Source organism: Falco biarmicus, chromosome 5, assembly GCF_023638135.1.
Source record: "Falco biarmicus isolate bFalBia1 chromosome 5, bFalBia1.pri, whole genome shotgun sequence".
In the NCBI taxonomy this organism is placed as follows: Eukaryota; Metazoa; Chordata; class Aves; order Falconiformes; family Falconidae; genus Falco; species Falco biarmicus.
In genome coordinates this window covers 47,558,275-47,583,988 of record NC_079292.1, presented here as the reverse complement: position 1 = coordinate 47,583,988, position 25,714 = coordinate 47,558,275, and the positions used below count along the sequence as shown (strand labels likewise).

Sequence of the window (25,714 nt, the reverse complement as noted above, 5' to 3'; positions counted from 1 at the left end):
CTGGTCAGGATAGATTGGGCTTTAAATTTTAAAAGAAAGTGAAGGATAGCAATACCTTTAGCAGATGCTTTGGATATTTTGCTCTTGAAAGCTATTAGCAAGCTATAACATATAATACAAAAAAGCAAAACCCCGAGATCTTCCAGTGCTACAATACATCCATATATATTGCAAAACATTTTAAGATGCCATAAACTCCACATCCCCAGCACATGCTGAGATGTGCAGAGCTTATATAAATTGGTTAGAGATTATTCCAAACTGCAATAGAACTACACATTCTAAATAAAAAAGCAAATGCCATTAGATAAGATGCATTTTATTTTTCTACTGCAGCACTGTATATTAAATAATAACTCCAGGCTGAAGACAACAGTTTGAGGAGAAGTAAAGAGTTTTAGTTTGCTATTTTCCAAGCATTTAAGATACCTTATGGAACTGCAGAAACAAGATATTTCAAGATGCTTTTATAATGTTGGCTTTGCCACTATTCCAGTGTGATGCATCCAAACAGACCCCCCCGGTGTACTCAACTGACTCAGAACATACCTACAACTGTGCAATGGTGTGCAGTGCAGAGGTACTCAAAGCTAGGTCTGAAATCAGAAACAGCGTAGCTATATCAGCGTATTACGGTACCAAGCTGACTGGGCCTTTTCAAAATACTACATCGCAATCAGATTACTGTAAGGTGATCTAATTTTATAGGTTGTTTCTAGATCATAAAAATAAACAACTTTGTTACAAAGACAGTATTATCATTGGATATTTGATTTCCTATATGTAGTCTCTTACCTCACTAGCAGCATACGTGTATAGCACCTTATTTTTTATAACAAACCATAGGTGTTTCCATGGTTTCTTACTGCCCTTAGATCTGTGCAGGTAGCCACTCATTGTAGAGTCTTCCGTGTTTGCTGAAACCTGAAGAGAAAAAAAAAAAACCCACAAAACCCAAACCAGACAAACAAACCCCAAGAGTATGTATGCATCTGTCCAGGTCTTCACAGTAAAGCTGTTTTTTAAAACACATCTCCAGAACCTTGTCCTGTCAAAGACTCGAAGTCTTACCTGATCTCAATTAATGTTGTTAATTAACTCAGATGGCTGAAAGAAAAATAATTTTGTCTGCCAACATCTGTCTGGTCTGGAAGAGAGGTTTCTGCAGTCACTAAGGTTTGGAACTTAAATTGGTTGCAACAGTACAAGAAAGGGCTGCAACACTGAGGACCACATACAGCTGGAGAACACGCATTCCTTTATAAGAAAAATTAGTTCCTCTCATTCCCAAGACCTCCAGTGCAGTAGGGAGACTTTAGCTCTACCTTTCCTAATCATAAGCCAAGAGCTGGGTTGGTGTAGGAGTCTTCTCACTGACTGTTGGTGCAGAAGTAAATCATAATTCCTTGAAACACAGTGAAGCAAGAAAGAAATTATAATCCAGCTATCTCTCTGAATCGCAGTCTCATAGGTATTTATGCAGTTAATACTCTGCTTCATAGTTCAAATCCCTGCCTATAAAAAACTAAGGACCAAACCCCTGCTGTAGTCAAATATTTGACTTCTGATACCAGAGAAGATAGCCAAAGTATGGAATTATTTTCTTCATTGTTAATATTAATGATATAATACCAACAAGACATTACTTTTGACCAATAAAGCACTTACTTCTTTGAGGGCTGCAGGAATTTTTTTCTGCTTTCTTCCAGAGGGAATACTATGTAATACTGTAGACAAGGCACTTGATGGAGATTTATGGTTGACTGGGGATCCACTCTTAGGAGTGCACTGGTTATCTAAAACGCATAAGATTAATAGATTGTTTTCATGTCACAGATAACTAAACACAGGTAATGATTCTTGGAGTGGGTTTTTTTTTCTTAAAAACAGATGACATTTTTCTTCTGATTATAGCGTTTCACCTATCACGTTAAATTCAGTGTTAAATTAACTTCTCAGTATTATTACAACACCATGACTTAGAATCCCCCAAATCACAATCAGACTAAAACCAACCACAAGATATTTAAAACTAAACGGATTGGTCTTGTTTGTTTTCATAGTCTGTTTTCTTGATGTTGAACTACCTTTGGCCATAAGCAGGGTGCAAATCAAGTCTTTAAAACCACACCAGATTTTCAGAGCTGTCCTCTGCAGTTTACTCCGTGCTTCACCTCTGTTGCCCAACTCTGCCCTTCAATTCTCTACGTCTGCTATCTTCTCAGCTTTTTTCAGTATGGATGCTGTAGGGCTCCTCTTCCAGCATCATGCCATCACACACACACACTTCTGGAGATTCCCACCTACAGGGCATGTGCTGTCTTTATCCACTGCTGCAGGCAGTTCCTTCATCTCTCTTGGAAGACATCTGCAACACTTCAGTCTTTTAAAACCCCCTTTTCACCACTATTTTACAGCTCAGCCTGGAACAAGTAACTTCATGAAGTCTAATTCTAGAGCTGTCCGTGAACATGGTGAGGCTCTGAACTAATGAGCAGAGCAGGAGAGTGACTGGATAGCCAGCTGTACCGCACCTGCCCTGCGGCTCCTCCCCTGCTAACAGAGCACCTGCAACTGCAGCAGCACAGCGGCCTCTAGTGCCCAGCGCGGAGACCTGCAGGTAGTCCAGACACCGTCGCAGGCTCCCACCCCTACTTGAAGAGTCGTCGGTGTTGCTCGATTATTTCAGGGGGATCACAGATTTCCTGATACCCTAGACAGCTTGTGTCGAACTGGAGCCTCTGCCTGAGGGACGAGCAGCAAACTGTTTCAGTCCCTTGCTTATGGCTCTTTTTTGTATTTAATACTAGAGTCTTTGGACAGAACTTGGAGCAGGTCTTGCGAGATGAGACTGGATTCCCACCTCACTGGTGGGATTTTACATTCCCACTGATTTTACATTCATTTCTGCGTAAAGATATGTAGCTCCTTCAAAGAGATGGATTTGAGTTCCCTCAGGATGAGAAGGAAACTGACCCTGGACCTCTTCTCTAAACAAATGTTATTACGACCAGGCCATCTAACCCTTGCTTTCCAGCAGGCCTTAGTAGTACCACGTCTCAGTATTTCAATGAAAATAGCTCTAGCTGTGGTGTTTTACATTGAAATCCATGTTGCCAGTGTGCAGTAGGTAATGGTTAGAAGTCTGCCCTCAGAACTGAGGTGCAGGTATGCCAGCTTCTTGAAACCCAGATGAGCCAAAGCTTGGGGCTGAAGAGACTGAGCTTCAGTAAGACGAAGACCTATCTATTTATAGAGCCCCAGAACCTCAGCTATCTCAGCAGCTTAGCTGGCAAAAATGAAGTTTACAGGCATACAAGTTACAGAGAGTGAAAGTACACATGAACCCACTGGGAGGTCACAAAAAGCTGCAAGGACTTTAACGTACTACTAGTACCCTATAATTAATGAAAAGCAAATAACACTAGTTATCTCAAAAAAAGAATGCAGCATAAGCCACATGTCATTACCATAGGGCAAGTGCACGCACATTTCTGGAAAGAAGAGCCAATGTAGTGTAAATTCACTGCCTAGCTCACTTCACAGAAACTTATTTGGGCTCTTGTAATCTCGGATGCCTATTGCTTTTCAGGCATGCTATGGCAGAAGTAGGCACTTGAACCCAGCAGTAAAGGTGAGGTACAAACATACCACGTTAATAAGGGCCACAAAAATAAGACGTAGTTTGTGAGGATTTTCTTTACCTTGTTTCTGTAGCTCCCTGAAGCAATGATCACATACTCTTGCTGGCTGGTTTTTCATATAGTCTAAACCATGTTTATTTGATGAGCAAGCTTGACAGACAATCTGGAAGCAATCAAAAGCATTATTGAACATGATATGCACCTGTAAATCACTAAATACTCAAAAACATTCCCTTCAGCACTGTTAAGCCCATAACAGAATCTGAAATAGGCACTATTTTACATTGAAGATGGTTTAAGGTCTTGGCTTTTCCCCATGTCCTTATGTTCAACACACTGATCTTTCCTCCTCTAAATGATAAACATTTAAATATATAAAAATCACTGAATTAGACAAGTCAATAAGCCAATGGTAACAATCCACGAAATACAGAGTAAGCCTACTGTGTTACTGTTTAAATCGTGTTTAAAGAAATAACTGAAAATAGTAATTTTTAGTCATTGCTCTCTTGACAACTTCTCTACAACACCAATGTCTCAGTGCATTGAATTCTGTGTTCTCATTTGATAGAAAGAAAAAAATGAAGGTTTATTAGACGTACCTTTCAGAAGTGTTAAATATAAAATAAGCTTGGTACTAGCTTAAAAACAAAATCATTGTTTATCCTACAAAAGTTAGTAAGAAGATATTTTTCTCATTTCAGCTAGCATTCTTTCTTTGTACTATGTAATAGTGGAGGCAGAAGACAACCATAAATAGTACTCCAAAAAGTAAAATAAGAAACTTGTAACAGGTTAAAAGGTTAACCACTGATCTGTCACAACACCTTAAAAAACCACAACCAACCAACCAACCCCAAAACCAACTTCTAAACACACCCCACACCCCCCAAAAAAAAGCAAAACCCCGCAACCTCAACACGTTTTCAATCCACATATAATTGTGTCATAGTACAGTGCTCTCTTTTAAGAGTTGTTGCAGCGCAATTGGGCTCCATCTGTATTTGTCACACAAGGAACCTGAATGACTAATGGAAAACGTAATCACAAAATTGCCCAACCTTTCCGCATGCCCTGCAGTGATGTCTTCTCCACGTCAACGTGAATTCACTTGTACAGATCATACACATAGTAGCTCTAGTATCAGGGATCCAGATGGGAGCTTTTGATCCCAGCGGACTATCTTCTCGTTTCTCTGGATCTGCCTGAGAGAACATACACAGAAGACTACATTCAGTGATGAGAAATGATTAATACTTATCAGTGATTATAGGTTAACTCTAATTATTTTGGAAAGCTGTCTCTGACAAACTGTCATGGTCTGAAAGACAGAGCTGCATTTAATTACTTCCAAAAGGGTGTGTGACTTTCAAGCTTTACCAGCCTACTTATATTGCTAGCTGCTACGTTTTAAAGACTTTTCATTTTATCTTTCTGTTAGCAAGATTATCAAGATAGTTGAGAAAGCAAGTTTGGGGTTTTCTTTAAGAAAATAATTTTAAATTTATGAAGTACATAACATTATATCATTCTGTACTATCATCTGTTCACTTATTTACCATCCTGTTTTATTATTCATCACGGAATGCCTCTTGTTTCTCTAAATATCTGCAAAGAAACTTTATATTCAAAAAGGAACAAACCAACAATAATAGTGTGATATACCTCTTCAAGACTTTTACTAGGATTAAATGTGATTCTCTTTTTTGTGTATTCTTCAATTGACTTGGAGATGGCTTCTAACCACTCATCTCTTTCTGTAGCAGAACTATTGGAGTAAAAAAAAAAATCAATTTATTAGTATTAACGTTTAAAACTCAGAAGCAAGTGTTGATTAGAATTCCATTAGCTTTATTACACGTTGACTTAACTCTCTTGCGATTTCAGTTTTATATGCCAGTTCCTGCTGAAACTGGCATTTTAACTGTCCACATGGTGCCAGTTGTGTTGATTAATACTAAAAAAGATTTCTGTGTCTGTTGCTATAATGTAGACTCCCTCCCTCTCCTTCCAAAATTGTTTCAAGGCTTGTGTGTCATTGCTCCCTCCTTCTCCCTGGACCTTTGAATAGCTTGAGTGTACTGGTGTAAATGGTGCTCCAGACAAAAGGCATGGGCCCTCCCTCTTGAAAGGGACTCCGAAATTTCAGCAAGCCTTTCCCCCCGCTCCTTCCTTCCGTCTCAGGGTGCAGTTTGTTGTACCCATCACTGCGAAACCCCAAGCTTCTGTCAGAAAAAACATGCTCTTTCCCAGCCTTGTGCTCCTAACTGTTTGCTCCTACCAGGTCATGATGCTTCTAAATAATTCTTCTTTTCCAATTTTTTCCATTGGATTAGCTAACCCAAAGCGAAAACCAGAGAAGCCTAATGTATCTCTTTATCACACAGCTGGTGGATCACTAATCAATTGCAAGGAAAGCATTAGGCTGCAGGGGCATGGCACAGGGAGCAGGGAAAACAAGGAGTGCCTGGCACAGCAGGAGCCTGCAGCTATACTGGATTACATACACTGCCAAAGCATGTCCTCTGACCGTGGGCACACCACCACTTCACGTAACATCAATCCATGCTGCTGCTGCAAAGGGCAGCCTACATGCCCTCTCACCCAGGAAGTCTTCTATTCACCCTTGTGCCAGAACACACACAGCGGGCTATAAGTGCAGTGGGCTGGACCTGGAAACAGGTCTTGCTAAAGCCAGCCATCAACCTGCCTTTCCTCTGGATCAATTTCCCAACTGGGTTCATCACGCAGCTGAACAACCACTTGTGCAGCACCATGGAAGGTGCTCTGAGGAAGGGAGGAAGAAGCAGTTCTGTGGCAGAGGAACAGCTGGATTGCTTATTTAAGATGCCATGCCAGCTTAAAAAGGGCTTCTAAAGTTTAAACCAGCATCTACCACCAACACTTTTTTTATTCCCCACTTCTTAGATAATATCAAATAAATGAATTTGTTTAAACCAAGGAATTGAACGTGACGCGTACACAAAAAGGGAAGTCAGGGAAGAAGAAAGCAATGATCTACACAAATTGGGTGTGCAACACCAATTATTGCTTAATGGCTTTTGTAGGTGAATATGGAAGCTTTGATCATCTTTGAACCTTTAAGGAAGATACTGTGAGCCAGGGTTTTGAACTGGATGAAATTGTGTTCTCTACAGAATCAGAGAGGACAAATCTGGTAAAGTAAACACAGGAGAAGCCTGTGAGGCATGAGGCAAAACCCCCTGATCTAGCGCACACAGCAACAAAATCAGAACAAAGGGAGAAGAAATAAGATAAAAGCAGGGGCAAAGCATGTATTATTGTCTGTCCTAATATTTCACACTCCAAGTGGAACATTTTTTGTTCAGTTTATTTACCTTTGGTTTCTCAACCGGAAAGAACAACTGGACTGCATTAACCATGTAACATTCATAACTCTAATCAACTCCTTTGGCTTTTTCAAAATCTGTTACATTTAATTATGTTTCTATAAGTGCATTAAATAACTAAATTTAAAAGTTGGCCCCATTTTTGGAGATTAAGCATCCCCCAGTCCTGTGGGGATTGCTACATATGGGGCTGCTTGCACAATGAGATACTTTCACTAGGGAGCTTGCACTTGGTAGATTTCCTAGCAATTGTTTACCACCCTTCAGAACTTAAGAGCAAAGGCGGTGCCATTGGCAACTGAATTGACGTAATGGTTTGCTGCAGCAAAATTGGCAGTGTTTCTTCTGCTGTAAGTCCCAGCCCTCCCCCTGCAGCTGTGCAGCCCTACCACTTCCCTCACCAAAGGTCCAGTGTTTGTTGCATCGTTCCAAAAGTCATTTTGTTTACTAAAATTGCAGTGTTTTCTTAGCTTTTCTTAAAATTATTATTTTTAAAAAAATTATTTAACACAACAGTAGAAAACTTCAACTGCACTGCTGAGAGCCCCAGCAATTGTTATTACTGGCAAACTTGTGCTAGGGGCACACGTCATAGCTGCCCAATGGAGCAAAGCAGCTTGGTGGTCCCAGGAGGGCTCACAGAAACACCCCCCTCTTGTTCCCAGGATCAGAGCCTTAGGCGACCTCTCCCAGCTGAGCTAGTCTTGCATGAACTATCCTCATGTGAGGGGAAGCGATGCAGCTGTCTGCCCTGTCTGCCCAGGGTAGCTCTTTGCTAGCCTTACTGAGGGGGACAGGGCCAGCTGGCCTCAGACCGTGTCAGGGTGGCACAATTATTGTTTTCAGGACCAAAGCTTTACTTCTGTACAGCACTGCATCATGCAGATGTGCTAACTTGTTTCTCTGATTGAGAGATTTCTAGTACAATACTGCATTGTACCATGTAAAACAATACACATTCCTACAGCTATCCCAGGAAAACCGAAACCTCAGGCCAGACTAGATAAAGCAGAATACTAACGCAGTCATAAAACTAAACCTGAAGTGACAAAGACTCTTGTCTAGGCATTAATCTATACTTCTGTTATTAACAGGCTTACTGTTTATTACTAGCATTTTTCCACCAGCTTAATTGCTCCCCTCCCCATCTCTGCCCCCAGGATCATTTCAGTATCTCTTTGGTGTACACGCCACATAATGCTTACTATTTGAAAAAACACAGAAGTGAAATTTGTCTCCGATGTCTGTAAGATTAACTTGAAATGTTTTGTAATTGAAATTTTTACTACATAGGAGCCAAGCAGCTGTTAGACTGAGGTATCATTAAAAGGAAGATGCAGTCTGTATTGACAAGATATCCATTCTCTTCACATCTGGGATATTTATCAATAGAAATAATACAATTAATTGGGAAAAAATACATGCAAGCACCTCCTGCTGGTAGTTGTTCACTTGTTTCCCCTCCTACATCACAACAGACCCAGGTTTAGCTTACAGACAAATAATCTGAAAACTGTCATTTACACCCGAGGCCCCAGCACCTCGTTCATCCCAAGCAAATGCAACCTCTCTCTGTCACTGTTGTGTAACTCAGGGTTCTTGCATACACATAGCTTCCAGCAAGAATAAAATAAGAGAGCTCAATGCTTTCCAAAGATGCAAGATTAACAACACTAAAAATGAAAGAGCAAAGCAGAGCAGCTTTAGTTGGTAACGTGAGGTTAATGCCAGTAATTTCAAGGTCAAGACAAAAACATGTCAGAAACACTGCACAATTTGGTGAGAATGTTATGTATAGGGGTTTTCCCCTGTGAACCAGCATGTATTTCACAGGACTTGCTTTTAATCTACCACATAATCTGTTCCTCAAAAAGACAAGTCTGTCCTGTTTTGTGGAAAATAAATAGGTTGTATTTCAAGCTGATAAACTTTTCACAAGTTCCAATGATTTTTTTCAATTCTTTAAAACATCTGAATTAAAAATGAAATGCTGTTTCAAGTCAAGCAGAGATAAATCCACAATGTCTACCGCAATCTCATAAATACCTTCATGTATCTGTGCAACACCCAGTCATAAAGGGACCTAAGCAGCACAGACCTGCTCATATTATACTGGAGCAGAACCATACCCTAAACAGTGAAATGCACCTATTTTTTCCCCCAATGTGCAGAAGAACCATAAGAAACATGTAAACTTGCTCAAAAAATATTAAAAAACTGCTTTCAAGTCTGTTATAAATAACTACTGTTCAGACAATTGAGCTACTTCCTCTGGCTACTTTGACAAAGTTAACCTTGGTCAACCCTTCAGCTAGAGATACTGCTGTCTTTGTGCAGACATCCTCATGTCCGTATTTACAAGGTCACACAAACAGAAGCAGTCTGCCCTTGCCCAGCTTTGCTAAACAAAAGAGAAAATATGTCTTTCTTCATTGGTATCAGCACTGTCACAAATGTCAGAACATATAAAACTTCAACTCAAACACAGTAAAAACCACAATCCACAAAACCAGGTCTTTGCTAAAGGCACCTCGGTGAAGACAGACCAGAGGTGCTCTGGTTTAGTGGCCGTGTATCCTTTTGCTGCTACACGGAGAATTTGGTTTTCTGGTAAAGACAAGCACCATTCCAGTAATTTCTGCCATTTCCATAATTTCAGGTTCACTGAGATCTATTACTTGTTTCAATTACACTGTTATTTTAGCTGGAAGACCAGGATGACTTATTCCAATTTATATCAGTTACCAATAATAATACAAAAATTTATTGTCATGTTTCATCTCCTGTCCCGTTAATGCACTGACAGATCGCATCAGTAACTTTGGAAGAACAAAAAAATGCTGAAAACCAAAGCCTAAAATTAACTAAATTGAAACTATTTTAATTCTTGTACCTCTCAAGGAAAGGCAGTGAGAGGATAGTATTTCAGTTTACTTAAAGTTTCTGAAGGTGTAGCTGAGCTGAACCAAGCAAGAGTAACGTTCACTCTGATTAACAGTTAACTGTCTTGAGGACAGCAGAATCCCCACCAGCTGCACCCTTAAGCCCAAAGTGCTCAAATACCAGACACGTTTATTATAGTGTTTTTGCTTCTGTGCATCACTTCACAACGGGCAGCATTCCTTACAAGTCAGGGTGAACTGTATTAGAAACTACAAATTCATATGGTATTACTGAAATTTACTACATGTGACCAGGCTTCCTTTCTGCTGGTCCATTTAAAAATAAACTTAAATTTTCAAAATTAGATTTTGAATGTGAACAAAAGTGAACTAGAGCAAAGTCTGTCTTATTTCCAGAAACCCATCTCTCATTCCCTCTACTCTGTAATTACTCTAGCCAAGGGTAACTTTTCATTACATAAATACAAAATAAGCTATAAAAAGCTTATGTGGCCTGTTTGAAATCACATGGTTTTAAAATCATTACTTTATAAAGACTTACCTTGCTGAAAGAATGAAGGATCTCTCTACGCTTTCAATGTTCAGTTCATTCTGATATGCTTCCTGGGTTGGCTTTCTAACCTTCAGTCAAAAGAGGAAATACGACATTCAAACTGAAATAGTACTTTTATAGTTGCTTTATTTTTAATGACTTCAAAAATTCTTACATTTTTATTGCAGAAGGGGTACATTGGAGGGAAAGATCTCAAAAACTGGGGATCATACAGCAATCCAGAGGGCCCAGCTACAGTAAGATTATGTGCAGCCTACCATTTTAATTGACTGTGGCCCCACACAAGCACTGGAGATGTACAGAGGAATGAAGCTCAAGAGCTGTCAGACACCTCCCACTGTGCTTCAACATGCCCAGGCCCGTTGCCCTCTAAGCACCTTCTGCAACTGGGCAAAAAAAAGGCACTGCTGCAGGAGAAGATGTAGCTCACCAGCGTACCCCAGAGTGAGCATGTGCCTCATACCCCCAACGGCTGGATCACCCTGCCAATCCCTTCTGAATAACAAAGTTTCAAACATGAGGAGGTTTAGAAGTTAGGAGCAGTTCTCATCCACCACAAGACACCTGCTGGCAAAAGAGATTTTGCAGCTCTGTCTGCGAAAGCCTGTACCTGGGCACCAGATCTGCACTGCAGCTGGACTTGGTGCTGTTCTCTGACAGGACCAGAGACAAGTTACTTGATGCCTAAGGTGACAGTTTGCTATTCCCACTAACTGTCATGTCAGAGACTATGTCAACATATGGTCATGCATGTCCCTTATCCCTACCCAGGGGCGCTCAGGGCTTAACTTGGATGCTTTTCACAAAGGCTCAGAAACAAAAGCTGTTATCTTCCCTCACAGTTAGCAGATCTCTGTAAACCATGGAGATCTGATCCACCAGAAGCTTATCAGGCAGAGGTGCCTAACCTCTGGGTGTGGGCAATAAGAAGCAGTTGCAAGACAAAAGTGAGGCAGTCTAAACAAAATCCAACACAAAAATTAAGCAGGCAGAGTATTTCAGCGTAGAACGATACTGGATGAAATGCAGGTGAGATGATCCTGTGGCAACAGAGTTTATTAGGGAAACCTAGATAACAATACCACAGGCCACATTTGCAAGAAACATTAAGCCTGTAGGACTGCTCTGGAATATAAGCATCTTTAACATCTCTTTCCAACAATAAACACAATTGTGTTTTGAAAATCTGAAGGCCTGAGTTTAAATAGATTTGGAGAAAGAGTAATTTTAACAAGTGACTCACCTTCATTCCAGCCAATGACAACATGTTGTTGAGTTTATACATCCCTGACTGAACTGGAGTAGTATACAACAAGGCATCATTGAACTGTGATATAGAAACAAACTTTTTAATGACTAAAGACTATTTAGAGACAGATAATTTCAGATACACTTTACTGGAAGTACAGAACTCATACAGCACTGAGATCAACTGTCCAGAAGGGCATTTTCTACTTCCTATTATTCCACTTAGAACCCAAGAAACATTTTCATGTATGAATTTAGAGAACAGTAGGTGTCTAGTTATATCCTCCTTGTGTAAATATACATTTGGCACATGAGTAAACAGTGCACGAATGTCAAAGAACAGGCTGTCAAAAAGGACACAAATATTGAGTCTCATGTACACAGCTATAACGTATAACAAATTACTTCAAAAGGACATTACAATTAACCGTTCAAAACAATGCAAAACCATTAACCATTCAAAAAAAGTTCCAGAAACTCAGAGACAGCAGAATTAAGATTAGCAATTTATGATTATAAGGACAAGCATCCATATGTACCATGTGAATTTTACCAGTTTAAATGTGCATCTACTGTTTATTTCCTGTTCTACCAGACTGGATTTATTCAGTGCACTTACTGAACAGCATTTAAGATTTTTTTCTATTTTCTGTGTTGTTTAACACACAGATCCAAACTTCATTTACTGCATGTAAACACAGACCAGAAACTGAACTGTCTCATATAAAGTTTTTGCTATCAGGTTCTTTGCAAAATAACCAAATGTTTCACGAGCCTTACTAAATCTTCACAACGTGATCAATGGAAAAAATCACTGCTTAAGTGTCTAAAGGTATAAAAACTGGCCTACATGATTTATATCTAAAAAAAACCCAAACCACCAAAAAAAACCCAATACCCAAACCCCAAACAAAACCACAACAAAACCCCACCACCCCAAAAAGTAAAAACAAAGAAATCCCTGCTAGAGCCACTGAAATTAGCAACATCTGACTAGTCTAGCTTGAGATAGCACCAGATTTTAGAGAACATTACCTTAAGTGATACAATTTGCAGATATCTCAGTGCTTTATACGCTACAAAATCATCTCCAGAGCATAAGACAGGTGCTTGCAAGCTCAAAATACATTTTCCACGACTGCCTAGGGAAATACTTATTTGTACTACAGTAACTACAAGATAGATTTCAGCCAGGACCACGGACCAATAATGCCACAAATTACACTGGGCAACAGCTGCTTTACTATCTAAACAGAAGAGATAAAAACAGGTTCAAGTGGAAACAGAAACTTCAGAGATACACAGAAGTTTCAAAACAGTAGCAGAGACAGGAAGTGAACCCAGCACCTAACTTCCAGCCCAGTGCTCCGCGCAGGATGCAAGTGGGCTCGTGCAGGGGAAAGAGAGGAAGAGGAAAGATGGAAGGAGGGAGGGCGGTAGGGATGCAATAGCTGCAGCAGAGTTGTAATTTCTAAGACCTGGTAAGGCTAAGTGGGATGGAGTAACTGTGTTAGTTTTTGCACTACCACAGATGATGTCTCTTCATAAATGAGCTCAACTTCTAAACGAGCGTTGTTCAAACCAGTACATTTTAGCAAGAAAGTTTTCTATTAAAATTAGTACATATGCAACACATGATCTCTCTAAATTAGAACTAAGTAGAACAGTAACAACTGCTCATTTTTTCCACTACCTGAAGGTACCAGTTAGTTACGTTTGCAGTGTAATGTTTCAACCACTTCAAATTACAGTAGCATTAGGCACACAGCAACACACTCAGCATCTTACCAGAAAAAACATTCGTGGCTGCATGACTTTCCGGGACAGCTTCATCAGTGTTCCCTCTTTCAAAAAGACCTACCAAATTAAAACAAGTGATTCAAACCCTAGTTTTTCAGGGCACAAGCTGTACAAATGAGCTTTTTCATCACCATTACTATTACTACGCAAGAGGTGATTCAGAAGTTTTGGGATTTAAGGTTCCCTTTCTGAGAAAGGCTGTTCATCCTTAGGTTTCTCTTAAAAGTGAGTATGAATGGCTGCATTACAGTTTTCCATGCTGCACTTGAAACCCTGACAAATACAAGGTTAAGGTTGAGGAAAAAGCCTGACTGCAAGATCTGGCAAAGAATTGTATTCTAAAACGTGTAAGTTTTCATCAGATAAACATCTAAGAATAACCCTACACATATGGAAAGAGTATTCCTCTGACTGTTAGAACCAAATAATTAAGTGATGGACCATTTTCCTTTTCTGTATATGCCAGCTTCAGTACTTTTCTTGCATATCATCTGTGCTGCACCTTTACTGCAGTGTGCTGAATGCCATCTGGAGGACCTACCCTTCCTGGCTGTACAATCTCATGGTGTCCATTTAAACTGTACTGAATCTGCATGAGTTTCTGAAAGTTATCCTACAGGGAGAAAAAGCAAAAGGTAAGTAATTGACTTCCCCCCTTTTCCCCCTCCAACCACCCACCCCCAACTCAAAAAAAAAAAAAAAAAAAAAGAGAGAGAAAAAGCTTGAATCAACCAGCTTCATAAGTCAAAATACTTACTCCTTGCTTCATGATGTCATTGGCATGGTTTGCAACTTCTATGACAACAGCTAGAGCATCTGAAGGATGAAGAAATGATGCTTCGGTTATACAGACTAGTTAGCATTGGTATTATGTAAAGCACAGGTACAATATTGCCCTTCCATATCATGCTAAAATTCAGGGACCTGATTTACAGTCACTGCCTTCAGGAGCACTTCCCATAGATCCTAGAGTCTTTGGATCATGGTTTACTAAGTGTGCCCCAGCAAGTCACTGCTTCAACCAACAGCGTCAATCATTTCTTACAGCTAATCAAAAACAGTGTACAAGCAAAATTAAATTCTAGTTTCTCACACAAAGAATTAGTTTAATTTCAGTATCTCTACTTACAGCAGAAAAGTTACATCGTTTTAACTGAGGCTGTATAGAGATTACGTTTTTTCCATTTTACACAACTGCCTCCCGTGCCAGTCATGGAAGGCTACCTAGAAAAATTATCCCAATCTTTGCAATTTGTTTCTTCTGCCTTTGGTTTTCCTGCACCTCAAGATAACAGTATAAAGTATAAATTTCTAAATTTCAAACTTAGTAGAAAAAAATATCTCTGAAAGAGAAAAGTTAGCAAAGACGAGTGATTTTATTAAGTCCTGATATTTAATAGCAACTTGACTGTAATCTATGCTGAAGTGTAACTGCAAAAAGGGGTTACATAGAAGGGTTAGTAAATTACTGAAGAGTGAGTATATATGACACAATCCATCCAAGGATCTTATCCAAAAACCTGTGATTTACTTAAGTAGAATTAGAAAAAGACGACTCATTTAACTGAAAGCTAGAACAACTGCTCTGATAAAACCAGTCTTTAAAGCTTTTAGCACCTTCTGAGTAACTGAAGTGCAGTCAGGCACTTCAAATAAAGGAACTACATTTGCTTAAAAGTCCACAGAGAAGCCTGGTAGGTAAACCCAAAGCCTTAGGTTTTTTTTCCAGTTAATCATTAGAGTATTAGTACTGTAGGATGTATATACTTCCTTTACTGTTGAGGTCATAGTCAGAAAGAAGGCATGTTAAAAGATACAGCTTTCTGAACTGAAAGGTTCAAAAGGTCATGAAGCCATGTAAGACTAAACGGTGCAAACAAAAAGCTTCTCCTAAGTCAACCTAAGGAGAATTTTTGTTCAAGATTTTCATGAACCAAGGCAATGCAAGCACAGGAGTCAAATAGTTAAAAGGCATAGCACATATCGAGCATTTGATCAAAATTTAAGTTTAGATAGAGATGTCATGATGCCAACTGAGCCTGCTGAAACATAGCTGGTGGCCTCCTACTAGGAAATGTTGGAGCTGCTCCAGCCAAAACACTCCCCAGCTCCCATCCACTTGGAAGAAAACGAAGGGAAATTTAGCTAAATTCACAAAGACAGGAATGAGTACCTGAATTTTTTGTTATACTTTCCTTCATCTATCAGTTATTATATCCATTAAAAACTTAAAATTTTACTGACTGACTTCAAGAAAGATTGAAGAATGTTAGAGAAAATTTGCTGGTTATTTGAAGGGAAAGTTCCACAATCTCAGGGCCACTTACGCAGCCAACACTAAATTAATCTAAACAACAACAGAAAATAATCCATAGGGTCAAAGTCCATAAACAAAGTGGGTTTTGGCAGGGAGAAGCATTCCACTTCTTATACCCCTTAGCTGGAGTGATGTATGCAAATGAAGGTCATCAGGAAGAATTGTGTTGTTTGGGTTTTTTTCCAAGAACACTAACCATAACCAAACTCAGTCTCCCCCCACGCTGCAATGGAATTAAACAACTAAGCGAAGTTACAACTAAGTTAAGCTTAATTCTCACAGGATAGGTCTTGGTGAGTAAAGGTCAGATTTTCTTTTCTTACCCAGTTTCAAAGATAGACTACCAAACATGTCAAATGCATAAAATTAACAGTTATTGTTACAACTAAGCTTCTGCTTTTATCTTTGACATATGAAGTGAGAGAAAAATACTATGGAAGGTACAACCACAAAAAATGCAGAAGCTGGAGAAATCACAAGAAAATATAAAGTAAATATATATTTAAGTTGCTCACTTTTTAAGTGGTCAATTATTTAATGTGCAGTGCAAGCATCAGTTTGTTCACAGCCGTAAGGAGTACAAGACAAACTTTTCTGTCTCTTAGAGAGTCATCATTTAAAATATTTTGGCTTATGTTTTTCAATATAATCAAACAAATATGGCTAAATTTCCTAAGAATTGTATTTACTCACAAGTTTTACAGTACTATACCAGCAGACAAAGCTGTAAGAAAGCAAACTTGGCTCAGTGCATTGAAGGCACTCATTTATTACAGTCCAATGAACTACATCTGCACAACCCTCCTAAAGATAATGGGCTTTGCACAAATGTCACTAAAGAGACTGGAATAAGTGACAGGGGCTCATGCAAATGAAACTGAAACACTGGCTGGCAGCATTTTTAATACTGCTGAGGCACACACATGAAAGGAGGAAACAGTCTGAATGTCCATTGCATTGCTACACTCAAGTTAAACCAGCTTAATCCCAAACTACCATGAAACATGTAGCACTGTCCTCTTCCATCACCTTCTATTCCTTCTCCCTTCCCCTTACCTCCTCTTGCCCCACATGCATGCAAACTTGTGGAAGTCACTTGAGTTTGTGCAACTTGTGACAAGTCAAACTGGAGAACTCCTCAGGGTAAATATAACCCAGAGCAGCTCCTTGATCTTGTTCACTCCCACCACACAAACACTTGTCCTGGCACAAAGAGTGAGGAGGCAGCCAGAAAGGCTCATAGCTGGGGGAGACCAGCTGGTAGACCAGACTGCCTATCATAAAAGGTCTACAGATGGAAGGACTGTCTCTTTCAGTGGCAGTGCCTCAAATATCTGCTTCAGCTGCCCGTGGAACTTCACTCTTATCTCTTGGTTTCCACTCAAAAGTAAGCTGATACAAATGTCAGCTCCAAACGTTTTTGAAACACAAGTCTGCAGTCTTTCAGTATCCTTGCTGAGAAACTTAGAACTAAATAGAAAATGTTTCTATTACTGGCTAAGCACTTTGCATGCATATAACATTTAGAAACATTACAATAAGTATGTAAGCTGTTATTTCTTTAATCTAAAGAGACATTTACCTTGAGTATCCCTATAGTCTGCAGATTCTTCTAAAAGATTCTTTAAATAATCTGTATTAAAAAAAATAGATAGTTTTGTTAAAGAAATAAACAGCACCAGAAAGTAGAAAAGCCCACCTTTTTCCGGTAAATCTGCTTTTCAGGCAGATCTATGCCACAAAGATCTAGTACTTAATCTTTTAAATCTGTAAAAGCAATAACAAAAGGAAAACTCGTGCTTCCATAACTAAAGTATATCATAATACCTTGCTCAGGGAAGAGAGGGTTATTGAAGCACTGGCCTTCCCCAAAGACAAATGGTATGTTGTATATATTATTCCAGAACAAAACAAGCAAGTGAAAAATATTTATTGTGCAAAATATTGCAATATTTAAGCTGATGCAAAAAAATTTAATATTATAGATATTTGCCTGAGCACCAAACTTGTCTATAGAAGCGAAGAAAAAAGTAGCCCATTACAGAAGATCTGGTTATGATTAATATTTTTCAACAATGAAAGTATTATACCCCCCCCTAAAGTTCAGTGATTTTTGGTTTTCAGTTACAAACTTAGTTCTTCAACCACAAGATGGCACCCTCAATCCATGCAAGTCTTGGGAGTTTTAAAATTTATTTTACTTAGTTAAAATTAGCTCCAAGTGTATGACTATACAAGAAAACATCCCCCTCGAGTTCCCATTCCCTGGTCAAGCGCCTAGTTCACCAGCAAGTACTGTATCCTGACAAAGATTTAACATATATCCTCAGTAAAACTTCAGTCATCTATTCTCTACATGCTACAGCTTTGAAGTACTTAAAATTGAAAGAAATCAAATCAAAAACTTTCAAAGAAATATACGTGTTAGATTGATAATATCAACAAAGACTGTTTTATAATTACCTTTTAAATGAGGTATTAAGATTCTGGCAGATCTACCAAAACCTAATCATGTGTGACCTAGCAAGCGTTCGATTTTGCTTTGCAGTTGTACAAGTTTCATGCAGGGGTGAAATAATTCAACTCCCACATGCTTGCCCTACCCAAATTCATCCTTTTACTCAAGAAGAATCAGGAGCCAACTGTTCCTGCCTTCCTAAGAGGTCTTGCTTCATGCATGCCCCTCAGAGACTGCTCAGTGTACTGTAATCTTTTCCTTATGCAAGAAAAAGGGAATTATGAAACATGTTTCTGCGGTAGAAATGCTACAAAGAGTGAAAACCTTGTCACAGTTAATGAAAGCTTTGAGAAAAACAGAACTACGGGAAGAGAAATATTTGGCACTAAAATTTTATTTTTTGGCAAAGACCTAAGGGAGGATCCAAGAGAGAAGCATGAAAAGCAGGTTGGGGTGAAGGAAGAGGAACCAGATGGGGTCTCCTGCAGGGAAGTGGGAAGGGAGCACTGGGAGGTCTGGCTGGCTGGGCCACAGGAACACCCACAGCTTTCTGCTCTCCTCAGAGTTTTGTCTTATCTTTAGCAGGCACTGGTCAACGTGTGATCTTTTAAGACAAGTCTGATATGGCACCAAAACCTCACTAGCTGTGCTCCATAAATATTGCAGTTTCACATCCCTCAAGATCTTGTGCTGTAGTAGCTACCAGACACTCCAGTGCAATGTTTAGGTGGACGCATATTCCACTAAAACCAAAGGTCATCTTGCTTCACCCTGGGTGATGCTGGTAAGAAACTGGTGTGAGAGTTAATAAATAAATCAACAGGAGGTATTCTGAAAGGAACTGAGAAGACTTTACATTGTTTTTAACTTGGTTTGACCTGGAAGAACCCATCACACACATGATACCAGCTGCCCTCTCCTGTCCTGCCTGCCCATGGGCGCTCTCTCAAGTCAGATCTGTGCCATACTGCCCAGGCAGAGCACTCCTGGGACTCCACCATAAAGCAATCAAGCTAAAGCTTTACAATTCCAAATAGATCTTCATCAGGGTCAGCACAAAGGACTGCAGTGGGAACCTCCCAGTATAAGAATGAGCGTCTACAGCTTACACAGAAATACCAGCTTCTTAAAGCTACTAACCACACACTCACCCCTACAGGCCGGGAGCAAGAGGTGAGGTGGGTATAATTTACTCATCTGCAAAACATACTGCTGGCACTGTAAGTAAATGTCCCTAGTACATGGAAACATTCAATTTAGCATCCAAAGTGACTGCAGTGGAAACTTAAAACCAGAGATCCAACATGGGAACTAACTGTTTCTTGGCATATTCATGCTTTATGACTTGTTCCCCAAAACAACATGTTATATCCCTCAAAATATTTTTTGATGGCTGTATTCCAGCATTTTAAATCATATGATCAGTGAATAAAAGAGGGAAAATTAGATATTTTTCACTTAAAATTCTGTATTTAAAATGGAAGGCAGCTTTTACATTATAAGACTGAAGCAGCCAATAAAAGTTGCAACTGTAAAATCTTGACAGTGATAAATACATAACTTCATCTTGATACTCTCTATGAACATCTAGTAAGTGGACCTCAGTTCATAGCTAAAACTCAGCTTCAGAGAAGCATCAGAACAGATATTTTTAGTCTCTTCTGTGGATACACACTGGAAGTTTTGTGCTTACAAAAACTTTCTGGAGGTACTGGCTTAAACTATACAGACAAGCAGATTTCAGACATGAGTAACATTGCAGTAAAAATTTAGCAAAAATATTCCTAGATAAAATAAATACAGAGTCAAATATTAAGGTGGAATGGCATCTACTGTTTTGCCAAAAAAAAAAAAAAAATCTTCCCCTCTGAAATGTGCTTTAGTTGTTCAGACCAGGAAGACCTTAAGCATACCTTCAGAAAGGCAGAGTTAGAAATTAAAATCCATAGCTCTGCTGGATACTCCAAAACACAACAAAAATCAACACAAAAGCACGTAACTACTGTTCCTGTGATGAATAAAATTTCCTTATGCCCTGCTTCTACCCCACAGCGGCCAGCAAGTCTCTCTTCCTTCTCACTGGGGGGCAGTGACTATCACTTCTCCTGCTAAAAACTCTCCTCTGATTCATTAACTGCTTTTTGTCTCAGGTTGTCTGATTTAATTAAGTTAAACTCAGAGCAATCGCTCCCCAACACATAATGGACTCAAGTCTGACAACTCTGTTTCTAACCTGCAAAGCAGCAATGCATCCCCCTCAGCATCCCCTCACTATACCCCAGTTAAGGATAACAAAAGACTCACTCTCTGCAAACCTATGTTGAGAAAGAGAGGCACTTATCATGTGACAATGAAGAGCCTGTTCGTATGGTACAGTCTCAAGTCACCTACTCAAATCAGAGCGTTTTGGAAGGAATCACCTCTACTTCATTTCTGTTAGAAATCAGAGGCCTCTAATTAACCTCCCCAAAACCCATCTAGTATTTGCTGTATAGAGCTCGGGGCTAATACATGGCAGAAGTTAAAGTTCACTTGCTGGACTGGAGAAGCTGTATAATTAAACAGAAACACAGCTGAGCTGCGCCTCTCCTTCGCCGATTTATGAGCCCACCTGCTCCTGCTTTTGTTCACACAAAAGTAACTCCACTTCAAAGCACAGCAACCATCTTGTGATGTGACCATGTAGCAGCAGGTTACCAGTACAAAGCTGTCCCACTGACACAGAACATCTAAATAGGAAGAAATCCCTGCTGACTCAGGCCTAGCAGCTTCGTTTCCTGGATTATTTTTGCTCCTCTGCTCTTACCCATTGCCCCCTCCTCCCTCGCCCACAGGTCCCCCCATCTTCAGACTGGGCAGCTGCTGCATTGCAGTGTCTCACCCACTGCAACAACAGGTTCAAGTGTTTTGTGCATCATCCAAGTGTTTTGCAGCACATGTTTACGAAGAGATTGCTCAATATTGCACAGAGCTGCTGGAAGGTAACAGAGCAGATGGGTCATCCACAGAAATACAGAAGAGTGACAAGCTCAAGCACAATGAAATGCATGATAGACTGAGCAGACTGAAAAAGAAACAGTCCAAAATAACACTCCCCAGTTCCAGCACAATTAAATTCTTAGTCTGACCTCCTTTATTGCTCCCATAAAACAAGAAAAAATTACTTTTCTAAATCAGCAGCCAGCATTGCAGTCCCATTCCTGTCAATAACATTTGCAGCTGTATTTAAAGCTGGGCAGTCACAGTGAGGTCTGCAGACTGGGGACACCCACAGCAACCGATCACCACAGAATGAGTACTAGCCACAATGGCAGTTAATGATCATGAGGAATTCCCTTTCAACATCTGAGTTTTGTTTCAGTGCCATTCACCCCAAGACCTTTCGTTTTGCCATGTATAACTGGCATGGCATTTACTCCATCGTGATCCGCTTTTGAATCTTTTTAATTAAAACTTTTGAACATATCCAAAGCTCCACTGATTTTGGAGTGTATAACAAGCCTATACCATGCCCTGAGTCAGTATCCTTTAAAATAAAGAAATTCCCCAAACATCCTTTTATGGCTTGATTTCATCAATTAAAAGTCACCAAGATCTTCCCCTACAAAGTAGTCCATTTAATAAGGGGTTTTCACCCTTTTTTCAACACCTGTGACTTTATTAAAATGATAAAAGTTAAACCAGTCAATGTTAATATCATGGTAACTGCTGTAAAACACTTAAGTCTCTATCTCCCACAGCATCACTAGTCTAAGTACTTGCTGGGGAAATGCCAACAAGCTGCTGCAGAGCCAAAAAAAAAAAGGTCACAGAGCATTTTATTTTGCAGTTACTACATAAACACAGGCTATTTTTAAATGGCTCATCAAGAAGCAATGGCTTTAAAAACAATGCCTTAAGTATTTCCAAATCCTTACAGGAGCCATCCCCCTCTTACAACAAAGATCTCAAAACACTTCACAAAAGAGGGCTCTATCATTGCCCTCCTCTTACAGAAGAGAAAGCACTGCATCCTGGAGATGACTTGCTCAAGGTCACCCAAACATGCCAGTGCCAGAACAGGGTATAGAGCCCAGATTTTCTAGCCCCAAGCCAGCTTTTCAGCCTACAATGCCCCTGTAACAAGTCTTAAGCGCTTACTGGTAAACACATACTAAACGTGTTTTGCCTTTAAAAGTGAATGGGTTTTACAGACAAAACACCTGGGTGGGGGAGAAATGGAGAAGCTACTTGCAGCAGTTCATAGCTGCATAGACATCCTTCATTTCCTTCTCCTAGCTCAACTTTTCCATACTACCTTTTTCCTTCATTAAAAAAAACCAACAAACCACCAAAAAGACAAAAAAAACCCACGCCAAACCCAAAGCAAAACAGGAGCAATTCCAACCCTCTAAGAAAATTACAGGTTTCTATTACCACAGAAACAAACAGAAACCACCACAGGTTTCACGCTTTCCAAGTACTGCTGAATGTTCCATCAGAGGACACACCACAGCGTTGGGTATGTTAGCTCCCTGCTTGTGCATCTGACGGCAATCAATATTAACACAGAAAACTTCTAAACCCATGCCATGTTTCTAAAAATGCTTCACATATCTGAAGTCAGATAAACATGCTTTACAGATGGTTCCAACTGCCTGAAAACAAGTTTCTGGGACGTGTGAAGACTGGCTTCCCAAGCCTGCAAAAGAGCTTGACTGTACCTGTCAACAGGAGCCTGTATTGGGGAATCCTCTGAACTGGCTTGAGCAGATAGTGCTTGAGGGCCAGACTAGCACAGCGGGGGCTCATCTGAAAGAAACACCCAAAATAAGTAATGATTCTGTGGTAATCAAGGATTCCAGCAAAAGAAAACATACCTACAAACAACTACTGATTACACTGGAGAAGCTTTATCTTAAGAAGGTGCAACTACAGCTAAAACACTGCACTACAAAGCCAGCACCCTGCGTTAAAAGACACTGGTAAGGACTCATACTCTGTGGATTCAAAACAGGTGCTTTTGCTTATGAGGAAGAGAGATGAAGCTTCCCAGAAATAAAGGAAACATCGGTGGCAAGGGCAACATGCTGCTTCGTAATCCCTCAGCTTCCCTTGGGCAGAAAGGCAGAGAGGACAGCAGTGCTCACTGCAGAAGTTTTAATTAATTAATGCAATTATTTTTAAAATTGATTTAATTAAAGTAATTAATCCACACCTCTAAAGACAACACGGAATTACAAGATCCGTGCTTCAAAAGTGTTAATTATCTTGAGTTTGCATTCAAAATAATGTGCATCTGAAACACTGAGTCCTTAAAAAAGCATCATCTTCTTCCCATTTTTGCTCACTCTACCTTTGCCCACTGTAAGTAGCCTTTTGAACCACTCATAAGCAAACAGAGCAGGGATTACCCAAGGGGAAGCCCACATAATAGGGGGTAAATTCAGTTTGTGCAGATCAACTGCTTAGGGAGCTTGCTCCTCTTCTCTGATTTGTTTTAAGGAAGTTACATAAAAATCTGGCAATGCTCTTAGGGACAGGAATCAGCTTTCATCTGATTCCTGCATGCACTGGGTTTGAAACTTCCAGAAACACGCAGATGAGAAAATTCACATTTATGTTTTCAACTGAAACACCGTTCCTATGAGTAAGCCACTGCCCTATGACGCGGTAGAGGAATCAACCTGGTTATAATAGGACAGTTAATCAGTGCATAGTATGATCAGAAGACAAAACTGGGGAAAAAAAAAAGCAGGTATAGATTTTGTTAATGTGTCTTTGATATAATTTGTAGCAAGTGCTGCACTTTCTGAAAATCAAGGTCCTTTATCATATCTCACAGCGGTAGCCAAAATTAGTAGTTACTTCACCAAATCTGAATTTACTTCTTTCCACTTCCACCCTACAAAGTCTCAAGCCAAGACTGCAGAAAAAAAAAAAAGCCCCCCAAAAAATTGGAGGATAGTCTCTAAGACCTTATGGAGGATCACAACTGCTGAAAAGCCACAAAATAGGATATGTCTTACAAATGACTACAGTACCTCAAAGTCTTTGACTACTGAAGCAAAACCTGCATTCTTCTTACACTGTTCATCTAATAGTGCAACATTTTTATCAAATTCTTTGATGTAAGTTGAATACATCTTCAAGTAGGGACCCTTTTTAACGAATATATCAGCAATTCTTTGATGTTCGAGCCTAGAAACAAAAAATAAAGCAATTAGAAAGAGCTAAAAAGAGCATACATCTTAACCCTGCTGCAAAACATCTATCTTTTTCACAGGAAGATGTGCTACTTTAGGTTCTGAACAAAAAGCTTACAGTTCAGCAGATAGCCACCCATCTCAGTAGCTGTTCTGAGAAACCTTACCAGGCACACCTCCACACGCTAGTTTAGTGTTAGATTACAACCACTTAAGACACAGTCCGTTTAAAAAGGTCTTGAACTGTTTGAACACTTCAGTACAAGCTGGATTTCTGAGGAGACAGATCTTCAAATTTCAATATGCAGTCTCCATCCTCTAACAGCAAGCATGGGACTGCAGTCTTTACCTATTTCAGTGCCTTTGTCAGTAGGTTTTGTATAGCTGATTTAGATCCATTTAGAGAATGGATTTCAATGGGATTGTGGCTGTCAATCAGCACCGTGTCTGGTTAGTAGATCTGGACTACCTTTAAAATGCAATGTCCACTTCTTATGGCCATGCATAGACCAGAACATTCAATTAAAAATTAAATTTTAAGTAAAAAAGTGTGATTGCTAAAAAAAAATTTATATTGACGTGACTTCTGGACTTTTCTGGATACATCTAAATGGCAAAAAGTACAGCTAAACAGAAAATTATCTCCTGTACTTTCCAAGTCATTTCTGTCATTTAAGAAGGCATGTGAAACACAAGAGTCAAACCATGGTCACATAGAGTCACATAAGCCCCACAAATAAATTTCAACAACATCAGAGGCATGGTATCCCTTTATTGATAGTCACCAGTGAGATAATCGCTCTTCCAGTTCCCTCAGGAGGTCCCGATTGAGTTCGTACAGCTGAGGTAGGTAGTACAGGATCTGATTCAGGATTCTGTCCTCAATCACTGGCTTTCCAAGCTGCCTAGAGGCATGGGCCACAGCATCCCGGAAATCCTGCCGGAGCACAAAGAGGACAGAACCCCCCCTTCCCTGAGCAAACAGCCTTCAAAGCACCAACAGAGACAACGGCATTCTCTCCACAGACATTCCAGGCGCTGCTCCCTATTACCAAAGGCAAGGCGGGTACCATCTGGGTTATGTTTCCCCACAGCCTCAGCTTACTCCCCTGGGCCTGCCCTTAATCCCTTTGGTTTGATGCTGGAGCTTTACTTTCTTGCTTCCGTATGCATAATATGGAAGTTCTTCATTATTTTTACAACATGCCCTTAAGAAACGTGCTTGTACTGCATAA

The 25,714-nt window shown here is 39.8% G+C and overlaps 1 protein-coding gene across 2 annotated transcripts in view; it reads right to left on the bottom strand.

The window, feature by feature from the left end:
• Positions 1 to 25,714, bottom strand: part of FGD6 (FYVE, RhoGEF and PH domain containing 6) — a 74,863-nt gene that overhangs the window by 8,236 nt on the left and 40,913 nt on the right. For both annotated transcript variants that reach the window (XM_056339262.1, XM_056339263.1), the window contains exons 6-19: positions 25,265 to 25,416; positions 24,318 to 24,474; positions 22,998 to 23,085; positions 17,419 to 17,469; positions 14,277 to 14,335; positions 14,061 to 14,132; positions 13,508 to 13,576; positions 11,715 to 11,798; positions 10,460 to 10,539; positions 5,310 to 5,412; positions 4,706 to 4,849; positions 3,705 to 3,807; positions 1,669 to 1,796; positions 796 to 924 (exon numbers count right to left, since the gene is read on the bottom strand). In XM_056339262.1, coding sequence (XP_056195237.1) covers positions 796 to 924; positions 1,669 to 1,796; positions 3,705 to 3,807; positions 4,706 to 4,849; positions 5,310 to 5,412; positions 10,460 to 10,539; positions 11,715 to 11,798; positions 13,508 to 13,576; positions 14,061 to 14,132; positions 14,277 to 14,335; positions 17,419 to 17,469; positions 22,998 to 23,085; positions 24,318 to 24,474; positions 25,265 to 25,416 — 1,419 coding nt within the window. The remainder of the gene's footprint in view (positions 1 to 795; positions 925 to 1,668; positions 1,797 to 3,704; positions 3,808 to 4,705; positions 4,850 to 5,309; positions 5,413 to 10,459; positions 10,540 to 11,714; positions 11,799 to 13,507; positions 13,577 to 14,060; positions 14,133 to 14,276; positions 14,336 to 17,418; positions 17,470 to 22,997; positions 23,086 to 24,317; positions 24,475 to 25,264; positions 25,417 to 25,714) is intronic.